The sequence below is a fragment of the Diadema antillarum genome, unplaced genomic scaffold (assembly GCF_040938485.1).
Source record: "Diadema antillarum isolate AM-2024a unplaced genomic scaffold, OU_Dant_1.0 seq00000817_RagTag, whole genome shotgun sequence".
NCBI lineage: Eukaryota > Metazoa > Echinodermata > Echinoidea > Diadematoida > Diadematidae > Diadema > Diadema antillarum.
The window spans coordinates 122,088-143,002 of NW_027271695.1; the positions used below are offsets into that span (position 1 = coordinate 122,088).

Here is a 20,915-nt window from a genome sequence, read left to right on the forward strand (position 1 = left end):
TTTGAATTACCGTATTGAGAGTCTCTTTACAAAGAGTAAGAGTGATAATTTTAAAAAATCTGAATACAGTCTCATGAGGTATAACTCTGTATAATGTTACAAAAACAAACAGATCAAGGGAACACTGACATTGAATTGTGAAAAACTTTTTGAAAATACATTTTAGACTTCAATATTAATATTCTTAGCCATAGAAAGAGATATTGCCATGGCATCAATATTTTCAAAAGTCCTAAGAAATAGATGTAATAAATTCTATCGTTGGCACTATAAAGCGAACCACAGAAAAAAAACTCGTGGTTAAGTTTACTTGAGGAATGCTTATAATGGCACGTGGATCTAGACCTACTACGGAGCAAGTCTGTCCTGTTTCTATGTATTAGAAATGAAAGGGACCCTCTGTACACACCACAATATTAGATGGACCCATTTCGCCTGCAATGTGGACTGATCAAGTGGTTGTTCGCTCGACGAAATCGAATACTGCAATGCAATCACTACACTTTTATAGGCACAACGTACTTTATGAATGAATACTACCCATATATAGTCAATTATTTAGTCATTTATGATGATGTGATGATGGCGAAATGTAGCTCACTGCCTACGAGATACCACAATGTGTAACGTAGTAAATATTTATATTCCCTTGGCTTGTTCAGCGTATTTTCTTCAGCGATCTGGCTGCTGGAGAAAAGGGGGATCAATGACAGCATTTCTCCTTCCTCCGCAAAAACCTCAGCCTCGTACCGCGCTGATCCCTGCCGAGCCTGATGGTATGCATTCCTTCCGGTACATCGGGAAGGCTCCGGTTGCCCGTGCTCTCGCGTTCGTCCTTGTAATTCTCCCAGAGCGATTGCGCGATCCGATGGAACATCTCCTCCACTTTCACGTCCTCCTTGGCCGAGACCTCGTACGCGCACATGACGTCGTCAACATTGGCAGCAAGTACTTTGCGCGCATGATCCACTGTCGTCTGGCCGCCCTCGTACTCCGTGGGTTCGAGATCGACCTTGTTGCCGACGAGGAATAGCAACGTCCGTTCTGCGTGGAATCTGAGGTCGTTCCGCCAGTAGGAGATTCTACGCAGCGACTGCGCGTCGGAGATATCGTAGACCAACAACGCGGCCGTGGTCTCGCGGAAGTAATTGTCCGTCAAGGAGTGCATCCGCTCCATATTTGCAGTGTCCCACAACTCCATCTGCGGATGAGATGAATTAACGCTAATCAAACGTTCCAGACTAGGTCTATTTAGAGTTAGATATTTCTACAAAGTTTGTTTCAAATCGCTGTTCCCCTCATAAATGTGTCGTATAAAATGACCTAAATTTCAATGCATGAATTTGGTGCAGAGTAATCCCTCTTGTTGGTTGCACTAGATTGACTTCTTTTTCTTCACTTTAAAATTTACTCTACAATATCATCATAAACTGCTTATGAGTACGTACAATACTTGAGAGTGGTAGCCAGTTCTATTCACTGGAAGCTACAAAACAATCTTTTCTTCTTTTTGGGGGTAGGGGTGAAAACCAACTGAAGGGAATGACCGTACAGTTGTAGACACACATCTTAAAAGCCTTCTCCATGCAGTGTGTTGTTTTCCGAATTGGTTTCCGAGGGATTTTTTTTTTTTTTTGGCAAGGTGTCACTAATATTTCCTAGCGAAACTATTGACATGGCTATTTCATGCCCCTATTAGTATAAGCTTCCTTTCATGGAGCTTCATTTCTTTTTATTTCATATCAAGTCTTATCTTCCGTCATATTAATTATCATCATTGATGGTTTCAAAACGGAAATCAGTCGGTCTTTAAAATTAAATATAATATACGTTTATTGTGTCCTGACTATTCTATCAGACAAAATAAAAATGCATTGATGGAAACGGCACGTAACTAATAATGGCCATTTACCAATGCATAAGTGACAGCACTACACAAGGGTAAGGGAAACATTTGTCCTATAGTTAAGGACTGCATTTTTACTGTTAGAAATCATAGTGATGAAAATATAGGCCTTATTGAGTTATGCCCATTTGTTGCGTCTGAACGTGATGAAATGTCCATCATTATAACATTCGCTTTCATATTCACTCAACTAGACTAGCAATAAGTTTACTCAATTACCTGTACAGGTTTGCTTTGTGGGCCGACTGGAAACTGTCGACAGTACTGGTAGCTGTCAATGGTAAGGGCCGTTCGCTCCGTGTTCGGAATGTCACGGGCGCGAAATCGCTGGTAAAGCGACGTTTTTCCGACTCCTGATTCGCCGAGCAAAATGACTTTGAAGGTAGGCGGGCGATGAGTACTGTACTGCATACTTCTCTGTCTTTAGGCTTCGAAGAATTCCCCAACCGTGGTCGCTGACTTGAAGAATGGCCCAAAGAGTATAGGCCCATATGCTTTTCCTATCAAGAATCACATAATATATCACTGTATGACAATATAGTCACACGTATCTCCATGGTGATCGAACTTGTTCCATTAGATGATCACAGAACAAGGCTACATTTTCATCGTGTTAGCGCAATTCGCTTTCCAGTCAAGATAATATGGGGACAAGAACGCAGTATATGTTCCCTCGTCTTCCCGCCAACCTTTTGCAACGCCTCGTAATGTCTTGAACTTCGATAAGCCACGGCATAAGTCTATACAGGGAGGTGGGAAGCTCTCTGGTCTGTAGCACATGTAGAGATTTGACACGTACTTCAGTTCCGGCTGAAATCTACAGGACAGGACATCCACGGATTTCGTGCCGAAGCGAGAAAATTAGGCAAGAGGAACCCGCACAGTCCGCGGGCAGGCAGTTTGTCACTTCGTCTTGAAATAACGTGAGGGAAAGGGAGAAAACAAAAGTTGTTAGCAGGTGTGAGTCATGATTCCTCATCGAATCAACGTGTGAGCAGAGCTGAGAGCTCGTCACAGAGGATGTGTTCCGCAACTCTGTCGCGCGTTGTATGAGATTTTGCCAGGGACTGTTAGCTGATCTCATATTGGAGGTCGTGACGATATACCCTGGAATCTGAGATCGTCGAGTGTACACCATGTGTACTGCGATTTTATTTTGATAAACCAATCAAATCAGGAGAATGTATAATCATTAACAAATATGCTGCGCATTCGGTCAGTTGAGTTCTTGGAACAGCACATTTTAAGAGCAAAAGATAAGAGTTAAACGACAATACTAAGCAAAATGTTGATTGTTTGTGTACGTGTATATTCTTTAAGTAAGAGCATCATAAAGACTTTATTATTCATCACGTATAATGTTCACGAAAAATAGGAGATATACTGATGAAAATAAAGTATCAAGAACAAATCTTTAAAAAAAATTAAAGCTATAATAGTGTACCTAGTGGAGTACAAAAGAGGGCAACGGCAAATGTGATTACCAATCCGATTTGCTATTTCGATATTCCTGTGGTGTAGAGCACGTTACTTTCTTCTTGATGGGGGAGGGGTTCAAAGTCGGAAATAGTAGACCTTTCGGAAGGCGTAAATTGACTACGATTGGTAAGGTCTTCAAGGGGCATATGGCCGTGCTCTGGAACCCTTTTCTTGGGGAGGGGGGGGGGGGGCGGGGGAGAGAGAATGCTTGACCATGGGGGAAACCACGCAAATGGAGGGAACGTTTGCGCCATCCAAGAGCAGCACAACAAAGCAGGGGAAGGATGGGGGGGGGGGAGGGGTAGCTCACCCCCAGGGGATTTTGCATTTTAAGAATTAAAAAAACAAAAACCGACCAAGCAGGTAAAGGGGGCGGGGGGGGGGGGGGGGGGTTAGCCCACTTACCCCATGAGGGGATCAGGAGGGGATTTTGTATTTTAAGAATTGAATGTCAAATATCGATCACATACTTTTGTTGGCATATTTGGAAAAAAAAAATTGGTCCAAAAAAAAAAAAGGAAAGACGATATGCTGATTACTTATATAGATTGTAAAGGGAAGAACAAACTAAGTACTTTAGTTAGGAATATTATGTTAGATCACGAGGACAATGATTTGTTTAATGACATTGTTATTGTTCAGTAGGTGCTAAGTCCACTTGATCTCGAACCACTGCTAACCTCTTGAATAAACTATGATCATAACTTATAAAGCCACACTGAGATAGGACCAGATGGATTTCCTACTGGAATCGAACAATTTGATTAAAAGCAAATATTGGGTGATTAGTACATAGTTTTACGTGCATTGTGATCGAAGACGAGAATGTCACGCAACTCAGTGTTCAAACAGGCCGACATCTTTTTATTGGTTGTGTCTATGAATATAGTAATTATTGTAATAAAAAAACACAAGACGTTATTATGCAGTTGGATATGGATATCAAATTCCCCTTGTTTTCAACGGCCCAGGTTATCAAGAAGATATGAGCAATTTGTGGAAAATGTTTTAACTTTGTGTGGACTTTGTAAAATCATTTACCAAACAGGTTATATAAAATTAGTTACGTCAAAGACAAGCGAATGATCAGATAAAGAAAAAAAAAATCGAAGCAAACATCTGAAAGTAAACTAAACGAAGCCATTCGGTGTTGTGGAACACTGGCTGTAGAGAAGATACATTGTATTGGACACCGAAGAACGGATCAGGCTACAATAATGAACGAACCAGCCACATCAAATCTTGATTATAAGCATTTCATAGTTTTGTTTGTGTGTTTCTATGTTTTATTCATACCAGATTTGATATACTTGCAATCAGCCGTTCGGCTGTTTTTCAAGAATTCCGTATGATATATAAAAACAGCGTTATCAACGTAAGGTAATACGGACACAATTTATCTTTAAAATGAAACACACCAAAAAAAAAAAGATGAGAGAAAAAAACATCTCAAATTATCACACAACACTCTTTGGCAGAATCAAGTTCAAAAGCGGTAAATCACGAAGAGAGATATTCTATCTCGGAATTAAAGAGTGGAACTACAAAGTATGATGAGCAGTTCAACAATTTGTCAAGTTCAGAATAGATCAGCAAATCGTTAATGCACAGATGAGCACAACAGCTGATCGAACTTGTAGTGATTAAGTTTTCTATGAAGAACGAGACAAATATTTATTGAGAAAGTACACTAGCGCCTTGTTCCTTTCTTCTGCCATGCGTTCACAATACAAATTAGATCAAAATAGAACGAAATTATCGATATAAGATACAACATAAACTATATCACTCAGCAATTAAAGCAAAGTATCAAATTAAAAGTGTCTGTACCTTCTATTTCAAATTCAATTTCAAAAACAATTCATAATCATAATGTAATGATGGAAGAAGATTACCTTGTTATTGCCCCACCTCCAAACCAGCTCTCGGCTCAGGCAGCAGGAATATACTGCGGAAGTTATGCATCCATCGTAAGTTATGCAGCGCCCTCTTCCGCTCACTTCCAAAATATTTGCTGCTGAGCAACGACCGAAGCGAATCTTACTTGACAGAATGATTCCAACGTCAGATGACAGCCTTGTCCTGTCGTATTTGTAGGGAACTCGTAGAATCACTTTTGATCACTGCTTGGTCGAAGTTGTTTATTCAAAAAGGTAATTTTCGCGAAGCAAATTATAGCAGTCGTCAATCGTAAGACCGACCTGATGCAGTATTGAGAGCGTTGCTATTTTATCTTCACCAAGTGCTCGACAACGGTCCCGTCTACTGGATTTGCTGTGGTAAGTGTGCTGCGTGAAGGTAGGCAAGATTTATCAACTGCGACCATGTCATTACCTACGATGACGCCCAGTAAGTTGAAAACTTGTAGAGGGCCATTCAAAGGATTTAAACCTGAGCCTGAGGAGATCCATGTGTTGTACTGTATCCACGGAATTATCAGTTAATGCAATCTGGATGAAATTTGTTATGCTTCTGCTTCCAGTGATCATTGAGCTTGGACTTGATACGTTGAGCTTGGACTTGATACGTTGAAGCTATTCACAGATGCAGATGTTGCCACGACAGCATCTGCACAAAGGCTATTCCAAGTATTTACTACTCTCTGACTGAAAGACTTCAACCTTTTACTTGTTCGACACCTTCCTTTATACAACTTCAACTTGTGACCGCGTGTAACATGATCATTGATGACAAAGAGAACAGCTGGATCAAAGTCTTCCATACCATGCAAAATTTTGAACACTTGAATCATATCTGAACGTTCACGTTGATACTCTTACTAGTTTGTCTCTGGGGATGGAATCCCCAAATGCTTGAGTCTCTCAGGATATGACAACAATTTAACCTCTGATACCAACTTTGTTGCTCTCCTCTGAACTGATTCAAGCTTCTTTGCATCACTCTTTGAAATTTCATTCCACACACAAGAGCAATATTCCAAGAGAGGTCTAACAAGGGCCTTATACAGTAGGACAAACACTTCCCTACAGTTGTAGTCAGATGAGTAAAAGTCCTTTTGATCAGACCAAGAACTTTATTCGCCTTTGCAGCTACTTTGTGTACATGAAGACTAAAATTTAGGTCAGGAGAAAAGTACACCCCGAGATCTTTTTCCTCCTTGACTGTCTCAATAACTTCAACATTATCGTAGTTATCATATGAATGCATCTGATACGAATGCATCTGATATGAATCCATCGGCATCGACCTACCCAAACGCGTAGCGTGTTTGGGCTGCGGATGTAAGGATTTTTTTGTCTTGTACGTATCGGCTTTGTCCGTGAAATTCAACATCAAAATATGATTTTATTTTAAATTTGAATACATACAGATCAGATGTAATTCAATTGAATGATGACAACTTGAGTCTATGGTGTCATGGCTCATGCTATGCAAAATTTAACCAGTGTTAGTTCCTCCAATCACTTCCCAATACTATTAGGCCTAGTTCCTTTCTGTCCTAATTCGGTAATTGATGATCCGATCAGTAGTAATGTTAGACCTGTTGGTAGTATGACAACTGCTCCACTTGAACCTGTGTGCATATGCCTGCGCACAGCCGCAGGTTCCAAATTCTTCAAGTTTGATCAGTCATGTACTACGGTAGGGATGGGTTGACCGAATTAACGAATGAAGAAAAATCGTCATTTTGGACATACATTGTAAAGAACTAGACAATCTAGAGCCATGATTGGAGGAACCAAATTTTGCACGACATGAGTTGTCAACAACTGAATTCTATCTGTATGTATTCAAATTCAAAATAAATCAAATTTTAATGTTGAATTTCATGGGCAAAGCCACTAAATATGAAGACACCAAATCCTTATTTGACCTAATTGATCCTTGACTTAGTAGCCCGAACACACTTCGCATTTGGGTGCTCACAGTTGCCCTAATAAGAAGACTAAAGTGGCCAATCAGCTCATAGAAAGCTAAATTGGGATGGTTGATGCAATGACGGCATTGGCCAACGATGTTTGAAAGTACTTTCAGTTTTACTATTTACAATAGGATGATGTGTGTGCAACTACAGAAAAAGCTTTCAGGCTTACTCTTAAGATTTACAGCATTTTGCCCATTTTGAACCCTCTGTAATACCACAATTACAAATAAAAGAGGCTACAACCTCATTTTGGGGGGAATTTCATGAAGCGTTTTGGTCGGATATTTTTAATGTTCTTACAAGCTACTGAAATCCTTGCATCTGATTGGTTGAGAGCAAATTTGTCTGACAACTTTGTCGGACAAAATGCTTCATGAAGATGAAGCATCAAGTAGATGAAGGGACAAATACTAGATGTACTGGACTTTTTATATTTTCTGATTGACAGCCTGTTTGCAAACACTTGCACACAGAGGAGTAGAATAAAGGTGAAAATGTGAAACTTGACTCTATGCCTGATGTAACATTTCTGCATGTACAGGTTGAACCAGGATGAATCGCCTACACCAGCGGGGATCCAGTGCTGGCATCGATAATCGCGCCTTCAGAGAGGCCATCGCCAAGATGCGAAACGATGTGCTGGACAGTAAAGCTGAGACTCAGAGAGTGAGAGATCAACTGAACTGTCTCATCATGCTGGTCAAACGGTGAGTGTCCAGTTTGGATGGATGCCGTATGATTTTGATGTTCAATCTATCAAAAATTTGCATTAATTTTTATTCTGTATTTAGGGGTTGGGATGAGGGAAAACACCAAAATCATGATGCTGTCTTGAAGAGGTATGTTTTTGGAAAGTGTCAGAACCTAGCATTTTCAGATTTAAGGAAATGTCTCTCTTTATTAGGCAACTGATATTGGTATTTGGTAGATAGTATGTGTAGTGATATAACATGAATGTGGTCTCAACTTAACTAGCCACCGTGTATGTCTCTGAGATGGGGCTTCCTGTATGATTATGGAACTACGTATTAAAGAAATGTATAAATTGTATCTGTGTGCTTCTCACATTTGTAGATAAGCAGTTTAAACCCGTCGCATTCATTCTGTGCTTTTCTTGTCTCCATGTTTTTTTTTAATGGATTTTAAATCAAATGTACAGAAACACAAATGTGGATTTGAGAAAATACAAGTTTCTTTACAAGCCTTCTGATTCCTCCTAGGTACAGCCTGTATTAATTACATTCGTAAAACTTGCCCCAATGCATAACTTGTAATATATAGACGTAGTAAAATACAAATTTGCTGTCATGTTTTGAATTAATGTAAAAGTAGTTACATGCATTATAACCCCATGATTAATGTTCTGCAGCAGGATATACTTGAGACAGCTTCAAATGTTCTTGATTAAGTGGTTTAGGTCAAATATACATACCTGTAAGCTGTCAAATGTGTTATTTTAGTTTGTTTGAAAAACTTCAAATCTTTTACCCCTAGTTATAAGCAATGTCACACTTAATGATTTGTGTATCGGTGGCATTTTTTTTTTCATACTAGTGAAATACAAGTGTCTAATTCAACTTCTTTGCCCTCACAGCGCGTGGACTGGTGACAGTGCAGCTGCTGTTCATGTTTCAAATATAGTCGGTAAGTAAAGAACATGGCCATTGTAGATGTTCTTTATAATTGTACATTATACATGATTGTTACTCAGCACTATACACAGAATCTCTATGATTTTTGATTTTTTTTTTTAGTAGCATCTCCTTCCACAAAGATACAAATTGACCAAATAATTCCAGACTCACCCAAAATGTACTGGAGTCGGCTGTTTGATAACATTTTCTGTACACCTCTTCAGACAGAGTGCTTTGTTACATTCAATCTCAAGTTATATCGTACTCTCCATATACTCTATACGCCATGAATTTTGCAAACAAAATATTTCATGAATTGGAAGTTGTATTAAGACAATTTTTGTGTTTGATTGAATTTTTGATATAGATCTATATTAATAGAATGAAAAAGCAGTAAAAATCACTTTTAAAAGGAAAAATTTGCAATTTCCCACTGTTCAAGCAATACATGCACTTCTGAGTATCTTAATTGAGTTAATTTGTTTTTTTAGTTGTTAATTTTGTAAATATTAGCCAACTCATGAAATTTACATGTGCAATACAAAAACTGAAATAAATAAACACCACAAATTGATTACCATGCACATAGTCTTTGAATTGTTCAGTATTGTCAGAATTTACCCAGGATTATTCAACCAACTGGTTCACATTTACATGTGGGGATTGCTGTAGATGTTTAGCACTACCCTGAATGTTCAGGTCTGTATAAGATAGTCATTTGTTTTAAGGTTTAATGTTTACTTTATGTGTCCTGTGATTTAATGCTGCACAGTTCATGCAATTATGCATGGTGCCTTTGAAGTCTTCAGACCAGCAATTCAAAGATAGGGTCAGTCCATCCATTAGACCAAGGCTTGCTTTAGACAGTCAGGTTCCTATCAACTTGTCTTACATTTATGCACAGGTGTTCCTCCTCCGGCATTCAAGACTGAAGGAGAAGAGGAGGAAAAGCAGTACAAGGTAGTTGTTATGATGTTTGTCCGAGTCTGAACAGGTCTTGAAATGTTGTTGTTTTTTTTTTCCCCTCAGAAAAGCATTAGTGGTTCAGTATCCCAAGTTTGGAGTCAAAGCAACGATATTATGCTGATGGTAGAATCTGTGCAGTGAACACCTTTTTGTAACCATGATTATCACATAATCTTCAAAATCATGTCATACATTGTTGGCATTTAATGATTTTCCCTACAAATGCATTCATATGAGGGTTCAGAGGGACTATTTGTGTGTGTTTTTTATGTGTGTGTAGCCTAGGAATGTTTGCTAAGTGTGTATGACCTAATATGACCTTAATAATGCATTAGGTAAAGTTTGAAAATATTCCCAAGTGAATTGTAAAACCATAAGCAGGCTGAATTGCATTGTGGATATAGAGACCAAAATAATAACTATCTCAGGAAATGACTTATTGTGAATTAGAATGCACAGGTTTTGTTTTCACTCTGCCGATGTAATATGTACTGTTTTGTTTTATGGATAATCTACTGTACTCTTCCAATGTTGACCCTCCCCAGTACAACCAAAAAGAAAGGGCACTCAAATCATTATTGATTACTAAAATCTCTGCCATATCATCACATAATTTGGATTAAATGTTTTGCATGTGTCTGGTATGACATTAAATTGGCGCTGCAAAGAGGAGACACACAAAAGTTTGTATCTCTGCCTTCACCACAACTGCTTGTCCCTCTTGCACACTCTGAACAGAATGCACCCGTCCACCACTGGGCGATGCTGACCATTGGCCTCCTCAACCGCCACTACCAGCAGATGGAGGCGGAGGGGCTTGCCCTGGCCAGGGCCCGACTCCAGCACCGACAAGAGTTCCTGGATGAGCAGCTCCAGTGCCACCGTGAGATGCTGCTCAAGGAGAAGCGAGCCCTGAAGAAGAGATTAGCATCTGCCCCGCCCAAGTCTTATGACCAAGTGAGTCCTCCGTAGGGGAGGAGGTGGGTGAGGGGATGGCGTTTGGGAGGTGTACTTGCTCCGACTGCATACACAAGATGACACTTAACAAGAGACTGATGAATTATTAATATTCAATTAAAACCAGCGAGAAGAAAAAAGTGCTTGCCTTGGATATCTGATCCATTTTCATTGTGTCACTGCCATTAACTGGCTTCAGGTCAGTTGGAATGGCCACTACCGGGTAAGCAGCAGACGATGGGTTCAAATCCCAGGCTGGTTCTTTTTCTTTCATTATAGCTTTCTTTGTCTGATTGTATTCCATTTATTTCAACAAACTTAAACACTATGAAGAATTGCACTCAAAAGCATTTTCTCTATGAAGCATGTTTGATTTAACCGCAAAGAACAAATGTATCCTACAAATCTTAATTGCTGAACCCTTTGGCTCGAAATCACGAAGGTGGTACAAATTTTAAACCATGGTGTATACAAATTTTAAACCATGGTGTATACAAATTTCTTCTGTGTAAATATGATTTTCAGATAGCGAATGCCAACAGACATCCAGTAACAAACGCGCATTGATAGAGACATGTCAAAGGTACACCTATTTCATGCTTATTAGACCCCGTTTACAGTGCGGGGCTGGGCCAAGCCGCGGCCGTGCCGCAGCCGAGCCCAGCCTCAATTGCGGGGCCGAGCCCCGCAATTTTGTCCGTTTACACTGCCGGGCTCGGCCGCGCTTTTAATTCAAACCTTTCAATATTTTGTCATAGTGGCGCACTGCTTGTAAACAAACGCAATTTGGTATAGTCTGGTTTTCAGACCCTTTGCCAACTAGATTCCGTGGCGACAAAATCGCCGTTCGGGCAAAGGCCTTTGCCGAAGGAAAAATCCTTTGCAGGACAAAACCACCTTAAATTATACTAGCTTTCGTCGTTGAGGGGGTTAATATCCTGAATAGCAAAATAGTACAGGCAGAGGGTTTGGAAGCCAGACTAAAATTGGCCGCGCATTTGGCCCAGTTTGCGTTTACACTGAGAAAAGGCCCGGCTCTAGAGCGAGGCCAAATGCGAGGCCAATTTTGGCCCCGCATTTGGCCTTTTGCGCGTTTACACTGAAGCGGGGCTGGGCCGAGCTGCGGCCGAGCTGCGGCCGAGCCTCACACTGTAAACAGGGTCTGAGACCATGGTCTAGGTTTAGACCAGGTCTAAACCACCTCTGGTCTAAACCACCTTCATGAATTTGGACCTTTTAGTCTAGGCTGCTGGTGAATGTATGCATCAGTATTAGATCAATAAGGGGGGGGGGGGGAGAGATTGGTGTAAGCCAGGTAACCTCGAGCAATCAAATGCAGGATGGATGGTATTGTTTGGTCAGAATATGTATTGTCTGTTCTGTCTCATCGTCTTCTCAGTTTTGTTTTTGTTGTTGTTTTTTTGCAGGTGCCGATGACTTGAGATATTTGAGATTTTACGATGAAATTATGAAAATTTAGGGAGTTTGTATTTTAGTTTTTGTTGATGAACATTTTTGCTCATCATTATCAATCCCTTTCAGCTCTTTCACCCCGCACAGAGCAGACTTAGGGACAACAGTAACTCAGAGAGGGTGGCTCACCCAGGCACTCTAGTGGAATTCCTCTATCCTGGGACCAAGATAGATAACCAGGTACTGCAAAAAAAGGAATCTTTGCTTGCATTTTATTTCACAAATTTTGCACTAGCCAAGATTACCGAAAAGTTCTTGTCTACACTGTATGCATTGAATGCCAGTGACAATTCACAATAATTTCATGCCGCAAAAAAGGCCATCACCTCCAATTTACGAAAATTTCCTGCCAGGAAAATATCTTGCTTTGCAGTACGACATCTGCAACTAGGCAACAAAATCAGAAGCACTGATAATGGCAAAGACAACATCGTCATCATTATCATCAACAATAGCAACACAAAGATCATACATGTAAGTTATGTGAAAGAAAACTTAACTAGTATAGCAGAGCTGCTGACTGGTAAGCTTTTATGATACCACATGTGCTTTTCTTTATGAAAGTTAAGAAAATACATTTTTGAAATGGAAAATATGCTTGATTTACTATCCATAGTATGCTCACTTTTTCAAATTTCAACAAAACTATGATTTGTTGTTTGTTTGTTTGTTTGTGTGTTTTTCAGCAAGATGAATTTGTTGTTATTGGTTGTTGATTTCTACTGTGCACCTGCATTTTTTTTTTATATATACATGCATAGTTTGGCAACCCTGATACAAGTGAGAGAAAACATCAAATGGAGCATGTGGTCATCTCCTGAAACTTGTTACTTTTGATAGCCCTCTGGTATGGGGTACATTCAAACCCCGTATGGTGGTGGGTGCCTTCTTAACAGTACCTCTTTGTTGCTGATGGGGCCAGGATTATTCTGTGCTTAACTTTCACAACATAGACTCTATAAAGAAACAACAAAAACAAACAACCAAACAAAGAAAACATGCTAAGGTTTACATTCCATCCCATCTCTCATTACAGTCAGATCAAGAGATGGGAGCTTACTGTTTATTTCTGTTTGACTCCTAGATCTATGCAATTTGGTCTAGAAAGCTTTTAAGTGCTGGTATTGCAAACCACTCAATCACAGAGACTTTTATGTGTGTGTGTTTTGTTTTCTTCATTCCAAGCAGCAGAAACCCTCAAAGCAGAACAGACAGACAGGCCGAAGATTCTCTCAGGTCAGCGAATGAAACTTTTGTTGTTGTTGTTGTTGTTGTTGTTGTTGTTGTTGTTTTGTGATATTTCAGAATGTACAATATTCTGATTCCTGATTTTCCAGATTGTTAAGAATATTCAAATATTTTAGTTTTTACGGCAAAAAGTGATTTGTACAGTGTATGTGTGTATGTGTGTATGTGTGTGTGTTGTGAAAATAAGTGGCCATCATCGCTGGGTGTCAGTGAGCAGCTGCAGGGTATATATTCCAAATTTATTAGATGTAAACCACAAAGAAGAGGTTAGTTTACGAACACAGTGTTTGTTTGTTTTTTCATTTTTGAAATATTTGTACCAGAAGACAAATTAACAATACATATAGTTACGTAAGTAGTGTCCATGTTAGGTGCATCAATAATATCCCTGACAGGGTGGTGACAAGTGTGATATCAGCTCCAGGGTCATTGTTGTAGCAACCCATTGTTATAGCCTGTATTTCGGATACATTTCCTTGGGTTTAGAAGAAAATATATGCTATTATATTTTACCTTGAAATAGGCAACAACTCCTGTGAGTTACAAATGGCAACTTCTGACAATCATGCACTTTCCTCCCGAGTTGAGTGAAATGCAGAGAACTGGCCCATATCCTTTTGCAAGTCCTGCCAGAAATGCAAATCTCTGGAGAAGATATTATTCTCACATTATCCTTTTGGACTGAGGTATAACAATCATTAATAATACAGTGCATGGGTAATAAATGTTGCTGTTTTGGTGATGATGGTGATTACTGTCAGTATCATTATCATTGTTATTTTAGTTATATGTGGTAGTAGTAGTGGTATCCTCTTCCCCCTCCTCCTTGTCAATATCATCATCATCATCATCACCACTATCCTTCATGTGGCATATTTGTGTTGTTGCCTCTTGCAGCCAGGGCTGTTTGAGAGTGAGGGGATCGTGGAAAAACCCAAACGTCCTGTCAGCGCCATCCACCAACAGAGGACAGATGCCCAGAGGTCGAGACCTAAGAGTGCAGGTGAGAAACGTTGAGAGTTGACACAAACAAATCAAGCAAAGCCAGGGCAGAAGATATCTTGCAAAGTTTGCATCAAGATTGAATTTGTCTTAAAGTTCAGGTTAGCATCAACACTGCCCCCATTTTGTTTTCCATTGCAGTAGCATTCATAGTTAGATAGAAGATAGAAATAAAACAAAAGAAGGAATAAAGAACTGAACTGTACTGTATGTAATTTGTACGTTTTATATCAAGAAAAGAAAAATATCTAAAAGATATATAACTACTGTGAAGAAAAAAATCTCCTGAAATACAGTTGTAGGTCTTGTGATATTTAGAAGCTTGAGCACTGTGGTTTATCGGTTATGGCTCTGGATTCTACAATGAAGAGCCTGGGCTTTTTGATGATGGAATGGTTTACCAACCATACTCCTCTTAACCCAAGTGTTACCCAGCATTGCCGAGGTATTGATAATGGTACTGCTCTCAGGGAGAACAGGCTTCTCTGGGTACAGAAGACTGTGTCACTACCATCTTATTATCTCCTCTTTTTCAGTGAAATCGGTGAACGTGAAAGGGGAGAGACCTCTCAAGTACGAGACGACTCGGCCGATATCCGCCAAGAACATCAGCACCACTTTCCTCACCAACCCCACCAACCCAAATCTCCCCAATGCAACCAGAGATGGCAAGAAGCCCAGGGCCAAGAGTGCCAGGGCGTATCTTGGCATCAACTCGGGCGACGCCTTCTACCAGGGCGAGGCAGCCGGAAGCCACCCAGCCCCCACGCCCATGCGGGACCACGAGGCGGAGGATATGGGCCATGTCAGTCCCTTCAGGGACGGGGTGTCGGAGGACCTCCGGAAGATCGAGCTGATGGAAGAGGACTTCCGGAAGACGGCTTCCCTGCTGCAGCAGAAGCTGGGTATCTCAAATTGCGGTGCCATATGACCGGAGCAAGGAGGAAATTAACCCGTTCATCACCGTCTAGCTGAAGCGAACACTGCTCTGGTTGATTTACACAGAAAGTGCTCTCTATTGTCTGCATTGTTTACCCCACCCGTGATCCCCCCGTACAGAGTAAATGCAGCCCCATTATATATCATTCTCTCTTTAATAGACCAGTAGGTGTTAAGGACTCCCTCACTCTTACAGTACTTGATGTCGTGAATATGATAAATAGACTTTCTGCCTAATTTTGTAGTTTGATATTTATGCTTTTAAATATAGTGCTGCTGTTAATTTATCACTTGTGGTGTTACAGAGTCAATAGAATTTGTACATAAAGTGAGAGGTTTGATTTTTGTACCCCAAAACAAAAAAACGTCTTTTTCAGTCAAGCCAAAAAACCATCAAAAAGGTTGGTTTGAGAATACCAGGTATTTTGTCTTGACATTATTTATCAAGTAGCCTCCGTTATGTCAAATGATAGGGCAATATGGATCTTGCAAGTCTATCATCGCTCAGATCATCAACTGATGACTACAGAAGAATTTTAGAGTGGTGAAATCTACAATGTGATTCGTGTGGCGTACACATTACAGAGTCATCTTACAGTAAAGTTTGTTGCTAAAGTCGTATGTATGTGCTTCACTTGGCTGCAAGGTTTCATCCCCATAATGATTTCCATGGAAGGTCTTGTTAGGGCTTTGAGAGATTATATTTGTAGAAAGCTGGGCATGTCTAAACAAACCACATCTATAGGCAAAAGCAGCAAAATGGCAAGTGGTAGTTGAGGGACTCGTGTTGTAAAAACATTTACAACATATTCAAATTACATGAATGCATGCAGCTGCAGCACAACCAATGCGCTTGGAGAGTCTGTGTCGTTGTGATTGTAACATCAGCTGTTGCAAGTACCGTCTGTTGCACCCATCTTGAAGGCATAATTTACCATTTGCAAATGAAACAAAAACCCAGCAATAGTGCTTCAAAATAGTTCTTAAATGTGAGTTAGGGATAGAAACAACCACTGTAATAATTTGAATCCGTATAATCAATGTCAAGTATTGTTAAATACACAAAATGCGAACAATAGTTATAGTAAAAATGTTTCCAGACTAAACTGTCTGCAGTTACGGTTTATTGAGAAAAATACAGATAAAAACCTCCTTATTTTTAGGCTTTATCGCGAAACTTTTATATGATAGGATGTTTTGTTATACAACTGACGTACACGTATGCATCAAATATGATATCTTGAACATTTTTAAAATTACTGCTCCCAAAGGTAAATAGGACCTTTAAATGGAGTGCAAGTAGGATACTTGTACCAAGTGAGGATACCATCAACTGTCAGTGAGTGGGGTAATGTAAGGGGTAAAGGTTGGATGTGGACAGAGGAGTGAGGATTTATCTCATATGCTGTTTTAAAGTTTTATGTGATTGTGACTTTTAGATGATGTCACAAAGAGTAGTTTTAGGGTTTGATGGATAGCAAAATGCATTTTTGGCCTAGGGAGTAAATTTGCGTGTTTCATGGTAACACCTGTGATTCAGTGGATTTCGGACCCTGTAGCTCCTAGCTTGCCAAACTGCAATATGGCATCTTATATACACTACAGTTGCAGGGATTCGTTTGTTTTGTTAGTACATGTGATGTGACTATGGCTTTATTTATTTGGTTCTTTAATCCCTCAACCATGAAGTTTCCTTGGTGCCACCTTCTCACTCATGTAAATGATCAGGTCCGAGGTTTATTTTGATGCAGAAATTATCACTTTGTCCTCTAATATGTGCAACTCTGAATTTCACAATGTATTCTATGTTGGAGAAAGATTGGATGGAACTGGTGTTATTCATCGAAAAGGTTGTTGTGCACAAGATTAAAAAGATGTGTGTATATATACTGTATATTACACCCTGTTAAAGGATTTTCTCATTTGAGAAAGAAACAGGAATTGAAAACTTTGAAAATGATGGCAAGATGCTAGTTGCCGTGGCAAAATTTCCCCAGAACACTGAGTTAAGGTGATCCCAGTTCAACGGTGGGAGCCCTCTATAGTTAAACTTAGGGGAAGGAGTCTGAAACAAAAATGGCTTCTTTTGGCTTGACACAGCATTTTATGTGGTGAATCAGAATGCATAAAAAATTCAGTTGAAAACATGTAGACTTTATTATCTACCGGACAGCACTGACTGTCTTGTCCAGCAGCCCTTTCAAATCGAGCTATCAGTTTGCTTATTCCTGCCAAATACACTTCATTACTTAGAATGTAGTTTGCAGGCATCAGTAGTGTTGCTGTGTCAGGCAAGTCTCAGGGTAGGCTTTCTGGTTGTTGGGGATAACCCCTTGGAAAATTGTGCACGACAATTTGATATACAGTGAAATGTAATGAAGTTGGATATAGCAAGATACCTGATATTGCAAAGTACTTTTGCTGGTCCCATTCCTTTTATATGCTTTTGTTTTTATACCTGATATAATGAGATACCTGATATAACAAGGAAATTTCCTGTCCATAGCAGCTCGTAATAAAGAGGTATCAATGTATCAGTTAACCCATCCATTGGCTACAACAGCTCCATCCTTTGCATACACATGTTGCAATAGAGGCTGTGCCGATTACATCGAGGACTCTTTGATGTACAATATTTGGTGGTAGTAATGAGAGTAGAGCCCTGTTATTACTACCTTTTTTTTCACACTTATTGGGACTAGCAAGTGGATAACGATGATGATGAAACAATCTATAGAGTGCCATTTATCTGTAGAAACACTCGAAGAACAAAGAGTATGCAAGAAGAAATGGCATAGAAACTTTACTATGGCAATAAAGTGAAAATCGAACCTATGCAGCCTTTTGTATGGTTCCTTAGGGACGAAATGTTGTTATGTTATGCTGTAGAGGGCTTTTAGCAAAGCAGTATGATGGAATGTTACCATTCATTCACTTGTAGACGAAATACTATAATTTGAGACATGCCTTTAGAGTGTAAGCATGCTCATTTCTGTTGAAAAAGGAGCTCTACCTCGCCACACATACACTTCGAGAAACTCGATTCAATGTCCTTATTGATGCTTGAAATATGGTCTAAAGTAAAAACAGAAAAGGGAAGATGTCATAAATATCCTTTGGATTAAAATTCTAGAGTCTTGATGCTTAATCTGAATTAGAAGAAGTAATGGCTTAATCATTGACCAGCAAGTGATTTTAAGTACAGTACCTTTGAGGTGCAAACCAATATTTTAAATGTGATGATATTACCACTTGGTCTTATTTTCTCATCTGTTTTTGATCCAATATAGATATTATTCAAAATGCAGATGTTTTGAGAATTCCTATGATGCAATATTAAGTTTCCAATTTCAGTTAAACTTTCACCATTTTTGCTTGCTTGCCTTTGCTGTATCTGGTGAAGTCAACTTTAATATGGACTGGACATTCTCCTGTAAATCAATTATGGTTGTAGATGCCATTTTACCAGGCAAATACTAGTATAGTCATCTTATGAGCGTCATCAGCATATATGAATGTGGCTAACAGATGTGTATAAGAAAACATTACCAGTACTTGATGCTTCATCCTTTTTTCCTTTTTTGATTGGGGGTTATTGGTACAAGGTATGGCATTTGCGTGACTTATTTCGGCGAGATTCCATGTATGGAAAGCTCTGTTTCATCATCTTGACAATCAGCTAAATTCTTCCAACTAGTGTGTTTCATCAGTATTTCAGCATACAGACCATTTATGCTTGTTTTTTTTTTTTCATTCGAGTTACACTTGACGGCATAGGACATAACTGTACGCCATAATAATGGTGTCTTGAAGAACAATAGCAAAATTGAATATCATTGTGTCCTGTAATGTACCTTGGCATTAGCTTTTTCAATAAAGGATTTTTTGATCCTACTATCCACAAGATGTTTGCAGAATGTTTAATTAAGAGTGATAAGTTTTGTGATGCATTCACCGTGATTTTAAGGGCGCTGGGTTGTCATATCATATTCACGTTATTTTCCCTTTGAGCTTCACATGGAGAACTTGCTTAGTGTGTGTGTGTGTGTGTGTGTGTGTGTGTACTCTGTGCGTGTGTGTGAGATTTTGTGTATCTGCTTGTGTGTGAAGTAGATATGTGTGTAAGTGCGTTGGCGGACTGTCTACCAAGTTATTTTGCAAGATTGCTGCGCTTTGAATTGGGTCAAAACAATTCACGCTACGCATTTTCCCCTCAGAACTATACAAAACAACAATGGCAACCCCAACCGCTTTCTCAAAATTTACATGATACAGGTGTAACTGCGAACAGCTGATGACTGCAAACACCTTTTTGTTATAGAAAATAGATCTATAGAGAAACAGGTGATTTAGATTACTCGCCACCAGACATTAGACCAGACTGTACCTTGCATGGGTCCGAAATAGTTGAAAATCTGTCTGCCGTATGAAAAAGAATTGCACAGGCTCTCCAGGTGTTGTTAGATGCTATTGGTATCTTAAAGGGATAGTACGGTTTTGATTGAGACGGGACTTCTGGTTTTCAATTTTGTGAGGTAGTGAAAAACATGAAATAATGAGCATACATTTGTAGAGAAATTAAAAGTTTATTTGATAAAATTGGTTTTGAAATGACTGAGATATCCAAAAACAAAGTAGTCCTTATAAAAGGCGAGGCTCAACTAATATTATTTTTTAGGGCCACTTTGTCTTACTCTTTTGCAATATCTAAGCAATGCCAAAACTAATTTTCATCAAATAAACTTTGAATGCCTCTTGGAATTGAATGTTCTTTAATATTTCATAAGTGATTTCTAATTATGTCGTAAAATGTAAAAATCTGAATCTTCCATATCAAGCAAAACTATACGCATCCCTTTAAGGTTTGTCTGTGTTTTTTTTTTCTCTTTGTTTTGTTGTATAAAACGAAAGGCCTAGGCACAGACTTGTTGGAAGTTGAGTAAGTGCTCGTCAGTTTGACTTTTGTCTCTGAGGAGTAAAAGGAAATAACTTTCTCAATCTCTAAAACGGCACTGACATCGCGACAAAAGAGGGAATATCAACAGATCAGTTAACACAAGAAAGCTATCCCTTTCGAGGAATGCGGTCTGGGCGCAACTCTACTTTGTTCCACAGGCAAACGTCGGCAGTAGAGCTACCATTAAAGCAGAAGTCACGCAGTCCTGCCACCATGCCCTCGGAACATATTGAACTCAAACCACTGCGTACTGGAATACTGGGAGCGAATCTTCCATGCATTAGATAATCGTAAACGATATTGAGCACTTTCTGGAAGGCAAGGGTTTTTATTCTACCAAGTCTGGACCTGGTGTTGTCATCGTATATACATTTTACCATGAGTCGCAAAAGCTTCAGAGCTAGGGTGCTACTTTATTAAGTTTGTTGACTGATTAAATGAGTGCGTTTACCAGCGAGGCGGAGGGGC

At 39.5% G+C, this 20,915-nt stretch overlaps 2 protein-coding genes across 2 annotated transcripts; one reads left to right on the forward strand and one right to left on the reverse strand.

The window, feature by feature from the left end:
• Positions 1-703: 703 nt before the first annotated feature.
• LOC139739766 (ras-related protein rab-6.2-like) lies at positions 704-2,317 on the reverse strand. The gene is made up of 2 exons (XM_071650363.1): positions 2,126-2,317; positions 704-1,201 (listed from the first exon to the last, which is right to left on the reverse strand). The coding sequence occupies exons 1-2, from the start codon at positions 2,315-2,317 to the stop codon at positions 704-706; spliced, it is 690 nt and encodes a 229-aa protein (XP_071506464.1).
• A 3,301-nt stretch (positions 2,318-5,618) lies between these two features.
• LOC139739767 (uncharacterized) lies at positions 5,619-15,482 on the forward strand. Its single transcript, XM_071650364.1, has 9 exons — positions 5,619-5,664; positions 7,813-7,978; positions 8,866-8,915; positions 9,810-9,865; positions 10,610-10,828; positions 12,371-12,481; positions 13,493-13,537; positions 14,447-14,552; positions 15,088-15,482. Exons 2-9 carry the CDS (start codon positions 7,824-7,826, stop codon positions 15,480-15,482), a joined length of 1,137 nt encoding a protein of 378 aa, XP_071506465.1. The 5' UTR covers positions 5,619-5,664; positions 7,813-7,823.
• Positions 15,483-20,915: the final 5,433 nt, after the last annotated feature.

Coding starts and splice junctions, on each gene's coding strand:
- LOC139739767 (XM_071650364.1), top strand. CDS start 7,824: ATGAATCGCCTACACCAGCGGGGATCCAGTGCTGGCATCGATAATCGC. Junction 8,916..9,809: donor TCATGTTTCAAATATAGTCG/GTAAGTAAAGAA, acceptor ATTTATGCACAG/GTGTTCCTCCTCCGGCATTC. Junction 14,553..15,087: donor GTCGAGACCTAAGAGTGCAG/GTGAGAAACGTT, acceptor CCTCTTTTTCAG/TGAAATCGGTGAACGTGAAA.
- LOC139739766 (XM_071650363.1), bottom strand. CDS start 2,317: ATGCAGTACAGTACTCATCGCCCGCCTACCTTCAAAGTCATTTTGCTC. Junction 1,202..2,125: donor CACAAAGCAAACCTGTACAG/GTAATTGAGTAA, acceptor TCTCATCCGCAG/ATGGAGTTGTGGGACACTGC.